The 17,985-nt window shown below is 45.9% G+C and overlaps 4 protein-coding genes and 3 non-coding genes across 12 annotated transcripts; 5 read left to right on the top strand and 2 right to left on the bottom strand.

Moving 5' to 3' along the window:
* The first annotated feature begins 169 nt into the window (after positions 1-169).
* LOC118512237 (F-actin-uncapping protein LRRC16A) lies at positions 170-9,037 on the top strand. 5 transcript variants are annotated; one of them, XM_036056375.1, is made up of 20 exons: positions 171-397; positions 1,139-1,236; positions 1,314-1,364; positions 1,468-1,596; positions 1,665-1,748; positions 1,822-2,210; positions 2,286-2,383; positions 2,461-2,648; positions 2,728-2,805; positions 2,892-3,778; positions 3,852-4,104; positions 4,184-4,359; positions 4,433-4,595; positions 4,659-4,730; positions 4,886-4,906; positions 5,174-5,438; positions 5,508-6,299; positions 6,359-6,418; positions 6,612-6,928; positions 7,399-9,037. In XM_036056375.1, the coding sequence occupies exons 1-20, from the start codon at positions 361-363 to the stop codon at positions 7,489-7,491; spliced, it is 4,251 nt and encodes a 1,416-aa protein (XP_035912268.1). In that variant the 5' UTR covers positions 171-360; the 3' UTR covers positions 7,492-9,037. The 5 variants fall into 5 exon arrangements, with proteins under 5 accessions (XP_035912269.1, XP_035912268.1, XP_035912265.1 ...); XM_036056372.1 differs by lacking the exon at positions 171-397 and adding an exon at positions 869-1,021; XM_036056376.1 differs by lacking the exon at positions 4,886-4,906 and having other exon boundaries at positions 170-397.
* Positions 9,038-10,304: 1,267 nt separating this feature from the next.
* Positions 10,305-10,469, bottom strand: LOC118514917. The gene has a single exon (XR_004906892.1). It is a non-coding gene; the product is annotated as a U1 spliceosomal RNA (small nuclear RNA).
* Positions 10,470-10,599: 130 nt separating this feature from the next.
* On the top strand, positions 10,600-12,057 carry LOC118512234 (uncharacterized protein F13E9.13, mitochondrial). The gene is made up of 4 exons (XM_036056367.1): positions 10,600-11,056; positions 11,141-11,223; positions 11,283-11,623; positions 11,696-12,057. Exons 1-4 carry the CDS (start codon positions 10,984-10,986, stop codon positions 12,027-12,029), a joined length of 831 nt encoding a protein of 276 aa, XP_035912260.1. The 5' UTR covers positions 10,600-10,983; the 3' UTR covers positions 12,030-12,057.
* Positions 12,026-12,865, bottom strand: LOC118512236 (39S ribosomal protein L52, mitochondrial). Of its 2 annotated transcripts, none has more exons than XM_036056370.1 (3): positions 12,703-12,865; positions 12,326-12,459; positions 12,026-12,258 (listed from the first exon to the last, which is right to left on the bottom strand). In XM_036056370.1, exons 1-3 carry the CDS (start codon positions 12,746-12,748, stop codon positions 12,073-12,075), a joined length of 366 nt encoding a protein of 121 aa, XP_035912263.1. In that variant the 5' UTR covers positions 12,749-12,865; the 3' UTR covers positions 12,026-12,072. The 2 variants fall into 2 exon arrangements, with proteins under 2 accessions (XP_035912263.1, XP_035912264.1); XM_036056371.1 differs by lacking the exon at positions 12,703-12,865 and adding an exon at positions 12,639-12,702.
* Positions 12,866-13,136: 271 nt separating this feature from the next.
* LOC118512235 (respirasome Complex Assembly Factor 1) lies at positions 13,137-14,190 on the top strand. Its single transcript, XM_036056369.1, has 3 exons — positions 13,137-13,355; positions 13,621-13,724; positions 13,799-14,190. Exons 1-3 carry the CDS (start codon positions 13,248-13,250, stop codon positions 13,992-13,994), a joined length of 408 nt encoding a protein of 135 aa, XP_035912262.1. The 5' UTR covers positions 13,137-13,247; the 3' UTR covers positions 13,995-14,190.
* A 276-nt stretch (positions 14,191-14,466) lies between these two features.
* LOC118514916 lies at positions 14,467-14,631 on the top strand. The gene has a single exon (XR_004906891.1). It is a non-coding gene; the product is annotated as a U1 spliceosomal RNA (small nuclear RNA).
* A 708-nt stretch (positions 14,632-15,339) lies between these two features.
* On the top strand, positions 15,340-15,504 carry LOC118514915. The gene has a single exon (XR_004906890.1). It is a non-coding gene; the product is annotated as a U1 spliceosomal RNA (small nuclear RNA).
* The last annotated feature ends 2,481 nt before the right edge of the window (positions 15,505-17,985 follow it).

Here is a 17,985-nt window from a genome sequence, read left to right as displayed (position 1 = left end):
GATTCCTCTTATCAAAGTTTTAATAAGTATCCTCAAGAAAAAGCATGGAAAATGCATTCCCGAGTGTGTATTCCGCAAAGTGCCCAACAGCGCAGTGTTCGATCCGATGCTCTAAACGCACGTCCCATTCGGCAGCTGTCAATCTGCGGGCTACAAACACAATCACAAATTTTTGCATAGGATTATCAAAGATGGTTGTCAGAGTCGTCGTCTATGAATTTGTAATCACTGCACCCAGTTTGCACCCCTAAATAACGCACCGAAACTAGGAGCTTTTACTATTCGTTAACTATGTAGGTGAAGCTAGTGACGTGTGGAGAAAGTTGCAGGCTCGTTACGTTCATTCCAAGCGGCTTCACAATGTCGACCCGTTCGCAACTGACGAAAGACCTAAACGGTAAATAATGGTTTTTGCACAGAAAATGTTTACACCCAGCGGAGTCGTTTACCAGAAGGAATGCCCGAACCAGCGGACATGCAAATGATGAGCAATTATCGGTCACACACAGCGTACAGGCAGGCGTTACGTTGGTGAAAGGGTTTGGTTCGATGAAGTTTCTACTGCCTTGTGTGGGGAATACAATGACCGCAAAACCCATCCTCGGTGGTGCGGTACAAAGCCACAACCCACTTGACTAGGAAGCAGTCCCTGAGTCATACTACTGGCGTTTGCATATGCATTCAACCAGCACCCTTTTGTTATGATGCAATTTCGCATATGAATCGTGTTTGTAAAGTTGTTGTCACTGCAGATGGCTAACAAAAAAATACTGCGCCTTGTAAGATAGTGGTATCTCGCATCGATTCGCTGATAAGACGAACCTAGATATGGAAGCGCAAGATTAGTGGATCGATTTCACCACGCATACGAGACGGCAGTGCCCATTTGAAGAACGAACCGTCGACATGCTTTCGAAGCGAAATAGTCAACTCCCGGCAGCACAAATTCTTGAACATGCCGGGAAATATTTAACAAAAGTTTTGCAATTGATTCATCTAAGCTCGAATAAGAATATTACAGGTGATACGTGCAATCCATCGTAGCCGGTCTTGCCCAAAAAAAAACATCGTTGTACTGTAGTAACCAAAAGAGACAAACTAATAATCGTTTTACATGGTCTTTGTTTGTTATTGACAGAGAGCGTGAAGACTCTTCTCGGCCGCCACACCAAAATTCTGGTAAAATACATGGTAAAACTTGAGGTCAAGAGCGATAAAACGGAGAACCGAGTTTTGGTAAGTATCTATATCCATCACTATCGCCGTTGCGAGTCAGTTGCGACGAAAACGCCCATTTACGGTTGTATTTTCAGGTGTTCACACCCGTGCGCGTGTATCTGCTCACAGCCAAAGTACCGACAAGGGTAAGTCTTGCAGCAACTGCTGCGTTTATCGTCTTGTGCGATAAGGAACAGTTAACCTTTATTTGCCGTAACACAAATGTGTCCGCTGTTTACACCCTTACAGATAGACTGCCATTTTCACTACCTAGATATACAATCGATCGAAAGTCGGAAGCCAACACATTTTACAATCACCACCAATGATAAGAGTTATTCCTTTTCTACCATTGGTGATGCTGGAAGTTTCACATCGGTAAGATCTTGCGTATTTATTGCGGTAGTTTTGCGGTTTATTGTTCATGGACTCATTTTAATTTCCAGAATGCCGACGTTATTTTAACCGATTTGTCATCTGCAATCAAGCAGATATTTCCCACGGTTCCGCTGCGATACATCATACGCAAGGTAAGCTTCCTTACCATTTCTCCATTGTGCAATTTACGTATGCTGTACTGATTGTGCTAATGTCCCTTTGCAGATCGATGTGAATCCCATCGAGCGTACTTCCATCTTCTCGGACGAATTGCGCCCATCCGATCCGCGCAATGTGGGACCATGCGGTGGCTTTAGCATGCAGTACGCATGCATGTGCGATCTGCATGCGGTGCAGTACCGGGAAGAGGTAGCATGGGACATTGACACAATATACCTCTCGCACGATGCGCGTGTGCTCAATTTGCGCGACTTTGATCATCTCGAGCAGAAAGATCTGATGGCGATCGTGGCCGCGCTGGAGTATAATACATTTTTCCGCGGGCTGAAAGCGTCCCACACACGGCTGTCGACGGAAACGCTCGAGCGGGTATTGCAGGTGCTGCGGCGATCACTTTGGCTTGAGGAACTGCATCTGGAATCGTTGGGATTAAAGTACGTAGGTTTGGTTTGGGGTACCGCAAATTAAAAGCAGGAGAATAATGTTGTTCACCACCTTCTGCTTAACAGGTCTGACTTTATACATAAGCTAGCTGTTGCTGTGATATCAAATTCTGCGCCTGCATTACGATCCATCGACTTAAGCCATAACGTCATCGAAGACAAAGGTACGTAACGATCGATAGACCGTAGGGTATCGTATGGAAATGTTTTTTTTTAAAAACGGTTTTCTTTCCGCTTCCAGGCGCTACACACTTGGCTGGACCAATAGCGAAAATGTCGAAAGGCTTTGCCAAGCTGGCACTGGCGCATTGCGGCCTTACGGCAAAGGGCGTTAATCAGCTGGCTCATTCGCTTTCGTTAAATCAAAACATTTCCAACTCACTCACGTATCTCGATCTGAGTGGTAACATTCTTAAGGACGACGTGAACGTAACGTATCGGTCGAATCCGTGGGAGGGAGCGACACGATCACAGTTTACTAACCCCTACCTTCGTTTAACATTTCCAGAATCTGTACAACTTTTTAGCGCAACCTAATGTTATAGAACATTTGGATATTTCCCGTACGGATACAACATTAGAAAGTGTATGTATATGCGAAAAGGGATCGAATGGAACGAACGGCTGTAACGGTAACGGAAATGTGTTGTGTGTTTCAAAATTATGTTCCAGGTCTTTGGAGCTCTCTTGCGCGGTTGCGCGACCCATCTTCTCCATCTGAACGTATCGCACAATAATTTCGGCACGAAGAAAGGCAAAGAAATACCGCCCTCGTTTAAGCAGTTCTTCACCAGCAGCCTAAGCCTGAAGCATCTCAACATTGCCAGCTGCAAGCTGCCGCTGGAGGCACTCAAGCATCTGCTTCTCGGGCTAGCTTGCAACGAATCGACGGCCGGCCTGTATCTGGATCTGAGCGGTAATTCGCTCGGATCTCAAGGAGCACACGTGCTTGAGTCTTGCATTCACGGTGTGCGGGTACTGGCCAGCCTGGACATTAGCGACAACAGTATGGACTACGAGCTGGCCCACGTGCTGACGGCCATCGGCAAGAACCCATCGATCCGGTCGCTGTACATGAGCAAGTGCTTTACCGGCATGAAGCTGAAACACATCGGCACGGTCATGGATTCGCTGGTGAACCTCATTCAGAAGGAAGATTTCCAGCTGCAGGAGCTGGTGCTGGCCGAAAATCGACTCAAAACCGATCTGCACAACTTTATCAACGCGCTCGGCAGCAACCAACACCTGCAGATGCTGGACATCACGGGAAATCTGATGGGCGACATCGGTGCACGGTTGCTGGCGAAAGCGCTGCAGATTAACAACAAGCTGAAAACGATCGCCCTCGATCGGAACAATGTTACGCTGCAGGGGTACGCGGACATAGTGTACGCGCTGGAGAACAATTTCTCGGTGCGCAATATGCCGTTCCCGCTGCACGACATTGCGCCCTGCCTGAAGCAGCACCCGGACCGTACCGATGGGTTGATGAGAAAAATGCAGGAGCTGCTGTTCCGCAACGGAAATGGGTTCAAACGTACCCATGGCCAAGGCTTTCGGTAGGTTCTTTCGTTCAGTATTACAGCTACAGATTTGCAACTAAAGGTTCCCTTTTTCTTCTACAATAAACAGACTGCAGCATGGTTTTTTGCTATCATCCACGCACCAAGTGCTGGATAAGCTGGTGGCGGAAACCCAGGAAACGATGTCCTCCCGTCAGAGCTCTCTCGACGGGAGCTTATCGCGCTTGCTGGAGGATGCAGAAAACTGCAAACAGTTGCTGCCGAAGCTGCAAGAATCCGTGCGCTGCGATCCTCATCCGATTGAGGTGCGTCTCGGGAAAATGAAAACGGAGCTGCATCAGTCGATTAAGAGCTATCTGGAGGTATTGGTTCGAATCCATTCAGCCGAAGTGTGGTGTCTTCTGCACGATGAACATCGTTTTGTTTTTTGTGCTTCCGCAGGAAACAATGGAAACGATGCTACGCACCGGCATCGAGCAGTGTCCCAAAACGTTAGGCTCTCAGGTGGTTCTGACCGAGCTGCGAAAAGGATGCGAGGAGCGATTGACGATCTCGGAAGAGTTCTTGCAAAGCTGCCTCGTAAACAGTGCCGGTGGGGAAGTGATGAATCGTATCAGGTTGGTTTGCGTCGTGGATTGATCTCGATATGACAAGAGGGCAATCAATTTAATGCTTTTTTTTTTGTTACAGCGAGGTGGAACAATCGTTGGCCAGCCTGATTTCGGATCGAGCAACGGATGAAGTGTTGGAAGCACTTACACGCTATCGCAAGGGTTTGGGTATTGCCGAGGGACCGCTCAGCTACACGGACGATTTGCATTCCTTAGATGGGAGCAAAAATAATTCTAGTCAGGTTAGTTCGCGCGACTCAGTCGTACGTGAAAGCAATTTCATCGAGCCAGTCTCCGTTTTCCAGAGTACCGAACCGATAGCAAACTTTGAATTGCGGGGGCTGGATCTGCCGAAACTCGGGCTCGATTCACCGACGGTAAGTGCTGCGAATATGTTGCCGGTACATGCGCAATGTTGTAAATCGTACCTCATTGGTTTCATCATACTTTACCAATGTTCAAATTCATTCCACATGTTTCATCGATTACTTCCATCCCATTCTTTACCACATCGCACACACATTCTCGACAGAAATTGGAATACCTAAACCTAGTGAGTATTACATAGACTAGCGGAGAGCTCACCTTACCTCCCTTACTGCATGACTGTCCCGCGTAGCACACCCATTGGCTAAAAACAATTATTATTTTGCTCCTGCTGTTGCTTCCCGCATCCAATTGCAATTGCATGCCGCGTACACACCTCCGATACCCAGCTTCCCCGAATTGCCAATGAACTAACTAAATGTCTGTGAAGAACGAATGCGTGCGCTTGTTTGAACTTGTGACCCCTAATGCACCCTTTGTGTCCGCTCGATAGGCAACACCGCAGCTGCAGCACAAGCGTCGCTCCATAGCGCGAAAGGTGAGGCCACAGTCGGTGGTTGGGCTTGGGGTGGAAAATCTAAGCCTCGCCAACATTCCCGATGTCACCGAGACGTCCATCAGCTCGGGTGTGTCGCGCAGCAGCAGCAATAACAGTGGCTCCAAGAAGTATGAATCATCGACCGCGAAGGAGGACGAGTGCTGCGACTCAATCACGGAACTGCCCAGTCAATCGCTTACCTTGCAGCACCTGGTTAAAGGTAGGCAAACAGGGTACGATCAGACGGACAGTTTATCCAACCATGCTGTTGTTTTTGTCGCATTTGCAGGACGTCCGAAACGAGCAAAAACTCGCGCACCGAAAAAACCCGTCGTCATAACGGACAACGTTGCGGCGGGAGGCACGGTCGTAAACGAGGGAATCGAATCCTTCTTCCGGCCTGGTTCGGCTACTCCTTCAACACTGACGCCGCTCGTATCGCCAACCTCCGAGGAGTGTAGCTCGCTCAGCTTCGTCGACAGTCCCACACTGAGCCGTGATGATGGCGGACGGTTCAGCAACGTAACATCCGGTGAAACGACCCCAATACTCGAAGAACGGAAGCCCCTCAAGCTGGATCGCTCTTCACCGCTCCTGAAGGGCGTTAATTGGACCTCACGCTCGCGGTCCTCGGACAACCTGGAAAAGGTGTCACCCTCGGTCAATCGCAAATCACCGCTGGTGAAAGCGGCCACGGAGGTAGTCGAAACGCCGGTGCGCGAATCAAGACCGATCGATAATGGTGCGGCGAGCAGTAAATCACCGAGCAATGAATCGGTGCGCAGCAACCATCATCATGTGGCGGATCCGCCGTCGCACGGAGCATTATCGCGGCTTGGCAATGGGACGGGACAGAAAACACCGATCATTTCGCCGAAACCGCGCCCGTGGTCGGTGCTGGGCCATGAATCAAAAAATGAGTTTAACGAACCGTCGACAGTCGACAGTATCGACACCGATGGGGATCTGGTGCTGATCTCGGGACAAACGCCCGGAGGTTCGATCGTCGGCATAACGCCCGGTGCTATTAGTGCGGCCGGTACGAGCGTCTCGGGTGGCAGTATATTGGGCATTACGCCGGGTAAGTATGGATCGCTTTCTGTGACCGCAGCAGACGACTAATTCCTGCCACTTTTGTAGGGGCTGTCATCGAGAAGAAATCCGTCAGGGATATGGCGGCAGGGCTCAACAAACTGGGAGGTAATGTGCATACCTTTGGTTTGCCGCGTTTAGTTTCTCACCTTCAAATGCATGCTTAGCGCAGTTGGTTTGATTTTTCATTTTGTTTGTGTTTTTTTTATCTTTTTTTCATACGATTTCCCGGCATGTGTGTGTGTGTGGTTGTGTTGTGTTATTGCATCTCTTGTTTTGTTTGCGTACGCTCACCAAGCAGTAGAACTCGAGCGAAATTCGTTGCTGAGAAGTTCGGTTTCCGCTCACTCGGCATCGGCGGCCGTGTTGCGCACCTCGCCGTCCTCGATAGTGGGACGCAATAGTCAGAAAACTGGTAGCATTGTAAGTAGCAGTAGTAACAGTAGCAGCTTTAAGAATGGTGATTTAGCGGCTTCCGAAGACGGAGGCCCACTACTGCCCAGCAGCAATACCACGGAAAAGAAGCGCGAGGAAACCGGTGCTGGCACCGCGGTACCAAAGGACGAAACGCCCATTAAGCGTATAGTGGCCGGAAAGAAAATTACTGCTCTGTTTGAGGTTGGTTCCGTAAAACGGCTCAATAATCTCTTCGTATCGTTTTCATCATTTTCCATTCACACACTAATCGATCGCGAGAAAGTGATGTGCAAACTGAGTCAGAATGAGTGAATGTGTTAAATCTTACCAATGGTTGAAAAGATTAACGTGTTAACTCACTGAGAACGTTTTAACTCACGAGTGAGTAAAACATAGTGAGAGAGTTAACACGTAGTGAGTGAGAACTTAATGTGTGAGAGGTCATTCCTCGAGATTCAGCTCATAAAGAGTGAGTATAAGATTTAACTCACTATTCTAACTCACTCACTCTGATTTCATTCACGTTACTCAGTGGTTCCTCCCATCACCATTATTCGTAGTTTTGGCACGGTGTAGCTCATCGTAGTTAATTGTTAGAAACGACAATGTAGTTCCTCCCAACTGGCTCAATTTATTCTAACATGATTTTAATCTCTTTTATCCCCCTGCAGGAGACGCTAGTTGAAGGACTGCAGAAAGCATCGCGTAAAACCATGTACAGAGAGTCGACCGTCTACAAAGACGAAGACACGGTGGATGTGTGACGGGGTGGGCGGATTAGCTGCAACACTTTTTAACTCAACTGAAATTAATGCAAAATCAGCACACACACATACGTAGGTGCATCGCTGAGAACTGTAGGAGCGCGTTGCGAAAACGGGCGAAGATCGAAGAGAATCAGTATTGGTGCATATGATATTTGGATACGGCAGGGTACACCAGATCGTAAGTTTCTTTTATTCTTTTAATGTGTGTGTTAAGTCCCTTTTTTGTTTGGTTAATCTATTTTACAAACACAACATCCTTTACACCACCCAAACCAAGACACAAGCGCGCACGCACAAGTCGCCGCCGCAATACCCATTGAGAAGTATTATTTTCACGCGATCGTGACCGACATTCGTTTGTGTTCCCAACAATTGCTATTGCTCTGCGTGCTATTAGGACATGTGCTTTACTTTAGTGTAAATGTATCTTTTCTAGCTGTGTACTATCGCCACTCCATATACGGTAGCTCATTAAAAGACTGTTATTATTGTCCTCCAATTTTTGGTAGCGGTAAAGTAAAAACCAAACAAACGGTGCGTTATGGGAAACGTTTCGGGTAAAAGGATAATTTTTGTTTTGCTGACTTCTTTGCCTCGTAAAGGCGCACTTTTGAAGCGGGCAAATGTTAAAGGAAAAGTCTGGTAACACGATAAGGATTAGGGATTAGTATGGGTACCGTTTACATCTATTAGCTATTGGCAAACACAGAGAGAGAGAGAGAGTGGGAGAGAGAGAGAGAGAGAGAGAGAGAGAGAGAGAGAGAGAGAGAGAGTTCGGAAAAGAGAAAGACGACGACAATGTGTCACACGTTTGAAACTGAAATTTGAATCCGTAGGAAGATCCGTGCGTCCTTTTGATTTTTTCTTTGCAACACACACACACATCCGCGCTGGTGTGTGGCACACAGGACGTAGAGCGAGCAAGAACTGTGCCAAAATAAGAATATAAATCTGAGAATGTAATCAGTTACAAGGGTAACCAGTGTCTAGTGATCGTTCGATCGATCGTATCAATAGCTGATCCATGGTATCGAGTATAACACGAGCAACAAAAATCGCAAGCATATAGCAGTGTATGAGTAGTAATAGCAGATCGCACATTAGATCAATTACACGTTCTTTGGGCATTATTATCTCGTTCGAAAAAACACGGTATCACGGTAGAGAGAGAGAGAGAGAGATAGCGATTGACACTGTGAACGGAGAGCACAAATAATGTACGCGTCAAATGTAGTAATGCTCTGCCGAGACACGATAAATCTGGTCATACGAAGTCACATTCCCCCGTTTGGACGGAGCGCGCGTCGTTGCAGCTGTGTCGGTGTCCCTTTGGACTACAACGAACGAACGAACCCGCTCAGCGACACTCATAGCACCATCACCACCAACACACGTTGATAACAATCGTATGTATTTTTTTCCAGTAGCTTAGACCGTTTGTGGGTCCGTTTCGAATAAATAGTGCAACCACACGAAATGAGCAAGCGTCTCTCCACTTCTCCAACAATAAAAATTCCAGTGTTTTGTAGATTTTTAAACATAACGCCCGGTCTCTGTCCGTCCTGGTCGCCTGTGTCCGCTGCGTGTGTCATCCGAACGAGTAGTATAATTGTGTGCTTAAGACAGAATGCAGATACGAAGCGGATGCCTTAACCGAGCAGCATTACCCTCTTCATTCCTGAACGGAGTCAGCAGATCCATCAAACTGCTGAAGGTGAGGTCGAAGATGCTTTTCACTATCATGCATCGACTGATAGTAAAGATTTGGTACCAGAAGGCTATTGCCGTCCTGAATGCGACTTAGCGGATCCTGTCTCGATACTACACTTCTGCAGACTTGCGCCTCTTGCTACTAATATCGATGGAAGCTACCAAGGTGTGTTTGCTAGATGAAAATGTACCACCAATGAAATCTTCAGTAGGCGATAGATTCCTCAAAAAGGCCAGAAGCAGCTCAACGGCTTCAAGGTTGCCTACGGCGATGTGTGAGGTGTGCACCCGGATGAAAGGTAAGACCGATAGGATCGGTAGTCAAATATCTATTGAGAGGGTGATGATCTCAGAGAGCAGTTGTGCTACCTAGTTGCGATTGAAACTTTAGTCAACAACCTGGAACGATATATCGCACATCAATACGTCCCCTACGAGCACGATTTCTTCACTACACTGGCTAAGGACACGAAGATTCAGGCACTTGGCAAGGACACTAGACTCAAGCCCCTTGAGTAAGATTTTCCTTCAACATGTGGCGTTGATAAGGGCCGACCTTCATAAGGCCCTACCGGGGATCAAATCCTATCCGGACCGTTCCTTCGTAGTGGTATCATTAAGTCTAATAAGCCAGAAATGGCAGGCATGACCTAAGAGTTCGTTAGGCCAAAGAAGAACATGTGGCGTGCTTATCGAACCTATCGAATATTGTTTGCAGAAACGAATGCACTATTGAAACTCTTGCATTGAATTGCATAGAAAAGATCTAAATATATCTTAAGCGCGTGGCTTGTGAGGCTCTGATAGGCTGATGTCATGAAAATGGCACAAGACGATCTAGCCCAGAAAATCCTGTTGGAACATTTACAAGGAAATATGATACGTGTTTGGAGCAAACAGATAGAGATTGACAGGGACGTTGATACGAAGTTTAAAATGTCCGAATTAGCAATCTTCCTTAAATAGAATGAAATCCTCGAAGATTTAATCGAAAGCTCTCACTTTACATTAACTCAACATAACGACCAAGAGTATGTATCTGAAATACATATCGTATCAGACATTTTGATGCTATTGTTAGCAAGATTTTTATTATAAAATCGGGATGTGCGCGGACGCACTTCCCGGCTACCAAAAATTGCGCATACGAGTTATCCACATGAGGGATAATCGCAGGGGTCAACCCAACCCAGAGTGCAATGGAAGAGCCTCGCCCTGGGGGAACCGCCTTGCTGATCACGGTAACCCCTATGCCAGGTAAGTATGCTTTCTGCAGCGCTTTCTGGGCCTCCGCCTTGCCCGGCTGCATGCTACGCTGGCGATTGTTAACCGTCGAAACCATCTTTACAGCATGCTGCATTGCCATGTATGAATGCGAGAGCATTCCATCTCAGTTGGCTACGCACGGATAACATGACGCGGCCACGCATTCGAGAGAGATGGATAGAGACGGTACATTTACATTGCGATTTTCGCGTGAATCTTGATTTTACATCGGCATTTATGTTCTCGAAAGCATATCAGGCCAATCGATCGCTACGTCAAGCTATCATTATGTTTATCACAAACTAAGTTCGATGCAATATTCGTGTCTAAACAAAAGCAAACTGCGAATGCTTTTTTCTTTTTTTTCTCTCTCTATCTCTGCACACATTTTTCTCTCTCACATATGTAATTTGACAAGCCGCCCCGAGAACTCGATGCGAATTGTGTTTGTCAATAGCCGGCTGACGAACGAAAACAATTGTTCTGGTTCGGGTAGCTTGGAATAATAGAAAGATGGCCAAGTTTTTGTCCCTCTTTGCAAAGCCGTTTCCCATCATAGGAATGATTCACGTGCGTGCATTACCTGGTAAGAGAAAGGAAAAATAGTTCATAAGAAATGGACGGTTCTATATGATGTTGTTTCGGCTACTAACGATGGTTCTACCAACAGGAACTCCTCTACACAAAGATAGCATGGACCGTATTATCGGTGCAGTGCGTGATGAAGCGAACATTTATCATGAATGTGGAGTGGTAAGACGATTGGATTAATCCTCACTATTCCGCCAGCGAAACTAATTTTCAACCCGTAGGACGGCGTGTTGGTTGAAAACATGCATGACATTCCCTACATGCGGCCTAGCGATGGTGTCGGTCCGGAAATTACGGCCGCAATGACGAGGGTAGCGTTGGCGGTTCGTGAGACGGTACCGGATGTACCTTGTGGGGTACAGATTCTTGCCGGATGTAACCGGGAAGCGCTGGCCGTGGCAAAAGCGTGCCAGCTGCAGTTTATTCGGGCCGAAGGGTTCGTATTCGGGCACATGGCCGACGAAGGTTTTACCGATGCTTGTGCCGGATCTTTGCTGCGGTATCGTAAACAGATCGAGGCGGATGATGTGCTCGTTATTACCGACATCAAGAAAAAGCACAGGTTCGAGCCGCGGTAGATGTGACATGCATTTTTTATTTGCAAATCATACTGACGGTTCCATTTCTCGTTTAGCTCGCATGCCATTACGGCCGACGTATCGATAGCGGAAACGGCGCATGCGGCAGACTTCTTCCTTTCCGACGGCCTGATCGTAACCGGAAGCTCAACTGGCTGCAGTGCGGAGCGGGTGGATTTGCAGGCTCTGCACGGGAAAACCACTTTACCGCTCATCGTCGGCTCCGGTCTTACGCTCGATAACCTTCATAACTATTGGACGCTGGCGCACGCAGCAATCGTTGGTTCCCATTTCAAAATAAACGGACACTGGAATGCTGACCTGTGCCGAAAGCGTGTGCAAGCTTTCATGGACGGTGTAGAAACATTACGACGTCAGCAACCAAGTTAACAACTAAAAGCTACATGTTTTATTCGCATTAATAGCCTCACGTTCATTTCTTCTTCAGCAGCAAATGTCCCTTGGGAATAAGCTTTTCCGCCAGCAGCTTCCGTTTGCTTTCCTCCGCTTCCGCTTTTTGTCGCTTGTGCCGTTCTACGGCAAAGTCTACCTCTTTGGAAAGTGTGACGATTTGCTGAGCGATTGCTCGTTGCTGGACGATCCTTTTCTTCTGGTTGGCCTAAGGAAAGAAGAAAAGCATTTTGTGATGTTGACGGACGGACAGAGTTACAGACTGGAGTACTTACTCCGAAGGGTGTTACACGCCCATCCATAAAGGTGTAATCAGGCAGATGCGTAAGCGGACTGGATTTGTTCGGATTTCGGACGCACTTTTTCGTCTCCACGTTCAGTACAGCTGCACCTCGCGCCGATTGTATTCCTGCGGTGGGAAGAGATTAGACGGCGTAAAATCAGACTTGGGGCACGAAGTTTGGGTGAAAATCTCGCTTTTTAGGTGTTAGCGTATCATTTCTTGCTTCTAGACTTTATTATTAGGCCTCCTATCACTGGGTAGCCAGTGCATCGTACAGAAAAACCTTAGTCCGCGGAAGAACTTTCCTCGGGATCTTGCCATTGTAGGACTTTGACATCCGGCCCATCCTTCACCAGAATACCCGCTTACCTTTGTGAAAACATCGCATAAATTGTAGACTGGTAAACCCCGGCATTTTGCAGAATATCTTAAGAGAATACAAATCACGCTACTGCGGCTCTTTTATTTTGATTATCCAACACACAGGCACATTTGACAAGTGCGCCGGTGTATGCTCTCCCACAGTGGTACGCTTTTGTTTACAGTAAATGGCGGACAGTTTTCCACATTATGGGGTTTCATTCAAAAGAAAAATATTTCTTGCATGCAATTGCAATTTCAGTTCACTTTAATCCAATCAATTTCTGCTCACGAAAAGTATGCAAAATTCCTGTAAATCTTAAGAAAAAGTGATTCGTTTTATCTTTCAAAAATACTTGGCAGAAGTAGCGAAACAGCCAGTATAGATGTGCAGTTGTGATGTCACTGGGTTACTGTCAGTTTGTCATCGCTGGATGTGAGAAGATTAATAATAATAACAATAATTAAGGAACTAGCACCGTACGTTGTGAATCTGGCCGTGTTGTGAATGGTACGAGTTGAGCAAAGCCGTGCAGCATTCATAATCAGCAAAAATGGTAGTTAAAAATTCCAACTCCGAAAAAGGACCGAAAACCAAACAGTCTCACATCGCTTCCGTGTGGAACCGTGCGATCAAACCCAACTCGGAATGGGCTGAAAAGGTAATGCATTTCTGTACCAGTGCTGACAAAACATTGCTAATTGTAGTGGAAAAGCCAGGCTGGACACAAAAGATTTGTAGTAAATAACACAGAAACAAGTCAAAGTCAAAGATTCGGTTCAGCAAGTTAATGTGGTTCGCTAAATTTGTCATCGGTTTCATCGGATCGAAACAGCATGTAAAGTGGTAGAATGTTGATGCTTTGTGAGCCACGTTTTCCACTGACTCGTCCAACGAGGGTACTTACCGCGTTTTTCCTCTTTCAGGACGACTTCCTCGATGTAGTGTACTGGGCTCGGCAGGTCCTGAGCATCCTCATCGGGATAGTAATGGGCCTCATTCCGCTGAAAGGATTCGTTGCACTAGCGCTGTAAGTTGCTCATGCTAGGCTGGAACCATACCAAGCCATACCCGAAACTTACACCCGGAACTTTCTTCCCACAGATTTGCTTTGCTGAATTGTGGAGCGGTTTATCTGTACAGCACCAGCTTCCAGAACATTGACGAGGATGCGTACGGTGGCATGTGGGAAGTTGTGAAGGAAGGCTTCATGACATCGTTCGCGTGCTTTTTGGTCACGTGGATCATCTTCTACACCGGCATCCATTTCGATAGTGTTGTAATAGAGAAAAGTCTGTAAGGCGCCAGCTTGTGGTACATTGAATTATTGGAAAAGAAATTGTAAGATTAAATGAATATGTCTTTACAGTTTTCGTTGTTATAAATAATTTATTTTAAACACACATACACACACACACTCGTACGCAATCACAGTCGTTGAGTGTTGTGCACGGAACAACCAAATAAAGAAAGTCGAATGAGTGAATCGTAAGAAATTCGTGTTATTAGTATGTTTCCCAATGATTTTTAGCATCGGTTAATGGTCTTGGAGGAAAGTGTTAAGAATTTGATATCGATTCGGTCCTTTCTCCTTTGGCTCCTTTGAAATTATTCTCCATTTGCATCTGTTACACGGGCATCATATCATAAGAGATCTCGCGCTCGTTGTACCTTCTGCTCTATGCTGCTGTGCGCAAGGACTCGACGGTTAACAATCGCTAGCGTAGCATGCAGCCGGGCAAGGCGGAGGCCCAGAAAGCGCTGCAGAAAGCATACTTACCTGGCATAGGGGTTACCGTGATCAGCAAGGCGGTTCCCCCAGGGCGAGGCTCTTCCATTGCACTCTGGGTTGGGTTGACCCCTGCGATTATCCCTCATGTGGATAACTCGTATGCGCAATTTTTGGTAGCCGGGAAGTGCGTCCGCGCACATCCCGATTTTGAGCAAACAACATAGGCCGATTAACGCTGAGCTTTCGAGTGATCATAGTGGCGTGTAGTGTTTCGTGACCTACTTTGACCCAATGACTTCATAATCGTGGAGCCTAAATTCTGTTTTAAATAGAGAACATTTCAGCTGCCTGTCATAGCCAACAAGGCCTTTTGTAAGAAAGGGGGACATCTCAGGGCATCTGTAAACTAACAGCGCGAGGACAATCGCGAATGACTTTATCTGTGAGTAGGAATATTATGCGAAGAAACATAAACATAATTCGACAGTCGGTGCCAAAGACCTCAACTACCCATTAATTATGAAATGGAACTCTATAGCTGGTTAGGCGCTGGGTAACGACAAATCGAACCTCATTTGAGCTCTGAAGCTCCGAATGAAAGCAAACAGCCCGTGATGGAACTTTGAAGCTGAATAGCTGGCATTGGAAGATTTTTGCGGGTAACGGGGATTTTTACCGTGATGGATTGGAATTGCTGCTGTTCTAGTTCCTTTGTAAGCTATTTTCTTCAGACATTGGGCTTTTCGGATACAGGTAGAGCGATGGAAGTGATTCTCCTGGTAGATAATCGACTGAAGTGTAATGCTCTCGTTCTCGTGCTCTGTGATGCTGAGCAGAAGGACTTGACGGTTAACAATCGCCAGCGTAGCATGCAGCCGGGCAAGGCGGAGGCCTAGAAAGCGCTGCAGAAAGCATACTTACCTGGCATAGGGGTTACCGTGATCAGCAAGGCGGTTCCCCCAGGGCGAGGCTCTTCCATTGCACTCTGGGTTGGGTTGACCCCTGCGATTATCCCTCATGTGGATAACTCGTATGCGCAATTTTTGGTAGCCGGGAAGTGCGTCCGCGCACATCCCGATTTTGATCATAATCAACTCACATGAGCGATCTCGTGTATAAGATCCTTCTGAAGCATGGTATTTTCTAGGTTTGCCCACTAGTAAAAATTGGCTGGATTGACAGTGTATCAGAAATCCTCACAAAAATGATTTGATGATTTTAGCAAGTCCAAGAACTCATCTGAGTCTATTTTTCACTTTGCTGGGATAAATGGCACAAAATAGAAATATTAAGAATCTCGCAGACATATTTGAACTGGATGGGTGCACATGTTCACCATGACACGGATCTTAGGTAGGAAGGAAGGAAGTATGGATACAAAATGTAAAAATTGCAAGCAGGAGCTATCCATTAATTGCCATTGATAATTTATACCTGAATTGTTTATAAGAACAGATTTATTCTATTTCATTTTTTTTGTATGGATCATAAAATTTATCTTCTTCGTTGGCACTTCACCGTCGGAATGTCTCAGTCTGCCATTTCTAGCTGTCTGTGACTTGATTTCACCTGTAGCTGGGTAGTCAGTCCTACGTACATGGAAGTCCAGCGTTTAGATGAGATTTGAATCCCGGTTCTGCAGTGTAAAGGCTGGATCATCCTATAAAATATAGAATAACTAAAAAGATACAAACAATTTTTAACTCCAACGTCGACGATTTGTTCAAGTCCGACTAAATTATCTATGCAAAAATGTAAAACAATGCAAACGCATGTGGGTTGAGCTTAACGACAGGCGAGTGTAGTATGCAGGAAGGAATATTTCATTTTGAATTCCTAGAAGCAAGAGAATGTGGAATAGGATTATTTAATAATGGCAGAATGTGATATTTTTAATTATTTTCCAGTTACCAGTTTTTGAAGTAGAATTAGGAAAATGTAGACTTTTCTAAATGTACCAAGTATTCGATAAATTCTCTCGGATAACTCGGAAACCGAAGATATTCAGAGAAATAAGATAGAGGTTTCTTTTGTCTTTCTACTTACTCGCACTTCCTCTAAATCACGCAATTTTGTTATCACTAGGAAATGATAGTGCTTGAAACTAACATATAAAACAGGGGAGTGTGTCATCCCGCCATGCGCTATATTTTGATCTGGGCTTTAGACAGTACCTTGTCTCGCCGTGCATTGCAATCTGTGATGTTTGAAAGTAAAATCATTCGCTTATCAGTTGGCACAAGTGCATTCAATTGCACCACAGGGCGTTGCATAATGATCGTAGACAGCATCTGACTCCAGCAGAAATTCAAGCTGTCCATTGTGGGACATTGTGCTCCAGCGCACCGTGGCAACGCGGCGTTCTTAAATGATTTGAAAAATGGGACCCCCAGATCTGGATCGTTCCATTCGACAAAAGCATTGTTAACCAACCAACGGTGCCTAGAGTGCAAATTGGCGATCACTGTCGCATGTTGCCATTGCATCACGCCATCCGTGCTGTTCCCTTTCTTCCGCTCTCACAAGGCTCAATCGAATTAATAAAATATGCGGAACGCGAAACGACGACCTAGAACTTTCGTAATACTTCACTCGGATGTGAGGAGGATGTGTGTGGGAACTGCATTCTGGCGAGCACGTCAGTCCATATTTCTATATTACTCGCCACCCAACCCTTGCGTGTGCGTTGCAATAGGCGAGTGCTGCACTTTTATGAATATTAAACAAAAAAAATATATTTTTTTCTATGACTCATTTTTTTCTGATCATTAGTTGATCACCTTAACGTTAGGAGTGTTGTTATGAGATTTTAAAGTGCAAATCCACAAACCATTACCAACTCACGGGATAACGGATGGCGGAGATTCTGCCGGAGAAAGAAGAATCAAAGCATGAACGGGTTCAATTTGGCCGAAAATTGATGCAAAAAATGGACATCGTACGATGTTGAGGTTTCCGCCTCCCGATCGCGTGGTGCGTCAATCTTCTTATGTTTCGCCTCGCCTTTTGCTAGCTGTGCGGCATTCAATTATAATTTCTTCCTCTCTACTGCGGCACGATGCCTCTCATTATTTCGTTGCTTTATGCATTACATTTGCCTCCAATATTACTTGAATTTTTACAAAATCTTTATACTGTATAGTTAGGGCTGAACTTTTAAAAGTCGATTTATTTATTAAATCGCTAATGTTTCGATCGTTTCCTTTTTGATTACGCCTTCAAAGGTTTGGCAAACACTGCATACGTGTGGGGCTTCCTTTCCGGATTTTTTATTTGATAAAATTGTATCCTCTAAATATGTTTGCTCGTCGTTCAACTTTTGTCTCATACTGTAGTACGCACACACAGGGAGCAACGTTTTAGCACGAGAAAGTTGAACGATTTTCGCATTCACTACCACGCTTGCCTGCCATCGACCAATCAGAGACGAGCGGCAACGATCAGCCGATCCGTCGAAAGAGATGGTGGACGCATGATTCGTGTTGCGAGAACGAGAAGCAACACCATCTTGACAGCTGAGGCGTGTGAGTGTGTGTGATACAGTGCATGACAGAAAGGC

Source organism: Anopheles stephensi, chromosome 3 (assembly GCF_013141755.1).
Source record: "Anopheles stephensi strain Indian chromosome 3, UCI_ANSTEP_V1.0, whole genome shotgun sequence".
NCBI classification, from domain to species: Eukaryota; Metazoa; Arthropoda; class Insecta; order Diptera; family Culicidae; genus Anopheles; species Anopheles stephensi.
Note: the sequence above shows the minus strand (reverse complement) of the source record. Positions and strands in the feature narration are given on the sequence as shown.

Excerpts from the sequence above, each read along its gene's own strand:
- LOC118512236 (XM_036056370.1), bottom strand. The coding sequence starts at position 12,748 with ATGCCGGGGTTTACCAGTCTACAATTTATGCGATGTTTTCACAAAG. Across the intron at positions 12,460-12,702 it reads TATGCGATGTTTTCACAAAG|GAATACAATCGGCGCGAGGT; the intron begins GTAAGCGGGTAT and ends TTCCCACCGCAG. Across the intron at positions 12,259-12,325 it reads GGCGTGTAACACCCTTCGGA|GCCAACCAGAAGAAAAGGAT; the intron begins GTAAGTACTCCA and ends TTCTTTCCTTAG.
- LOC118512234 (XM_036056367.1), top strand. The coding sequence starts at position 10,984 with ATGGCCAAGTTTTTGTCCCTCTTTGCAAAGCCGTTTCCCATCATAGGA. Across the intron at positions 11,057-11,140 it reads TCACGTGCGTGCATTACCTG|GAACTCCTCTACACAAAGAT; the intron begins GTAAGAGAAAGG and ends TTCTACCAACAG. Across the intron at positions 11,224-11,282 it reads TTTATCATGAATGTGGAGTG|GACGGCGTGTTGGTTGAAAA; the intron begins GTAAGACGATTG and ends TTCAACCCGTAG.
- LOC118512237 (XM_036056372.1), top strand. The coding sequence starts at position 907 with ATGCTTTCGAAGCGAAATAGTCAACTCCCGGCAGCACAAATTCTTGAA. Across the intron at positions 6,300-6,358 it reads TATATTGGGCATTACGCCGG|GGGCTGTCATCGAGAAGAAA; the intron begins GTAAGTATGGAT and ends CCACTTTTGTAG. Across the intron at positions 6,419-6,611 it reads AGGGCTCAACAAACTGGGAG|TAGAACTCGAGCGAAATTCG; the intron begins GTAATGTGCATA and ends CTCACCAAGCAG.
- LOC118512235 (XM_036056369.1), top strand. The coding sequence starts at position 13,248 with ATGGTAGTTAAAAATTCCAACTCCGAAAAAGGACCGAAAACCAAACAG. Across the intron at positions 13,356-13,620 it reads ACTCGGAATGGGCTGAAAAG|GACGACTTCCTCGATGTAGT; the intron begins GTAATGCATTTC and ends TTCCTCTTTCAG. Across the intron at positions 13,725-13,798 it reads GGATTCGTTGCACTAGCGCT|ATTTGCTTTGCTGAATTGTG; the intron begins GTAAGTTGCTCA and ends TTCTTCCCACAG.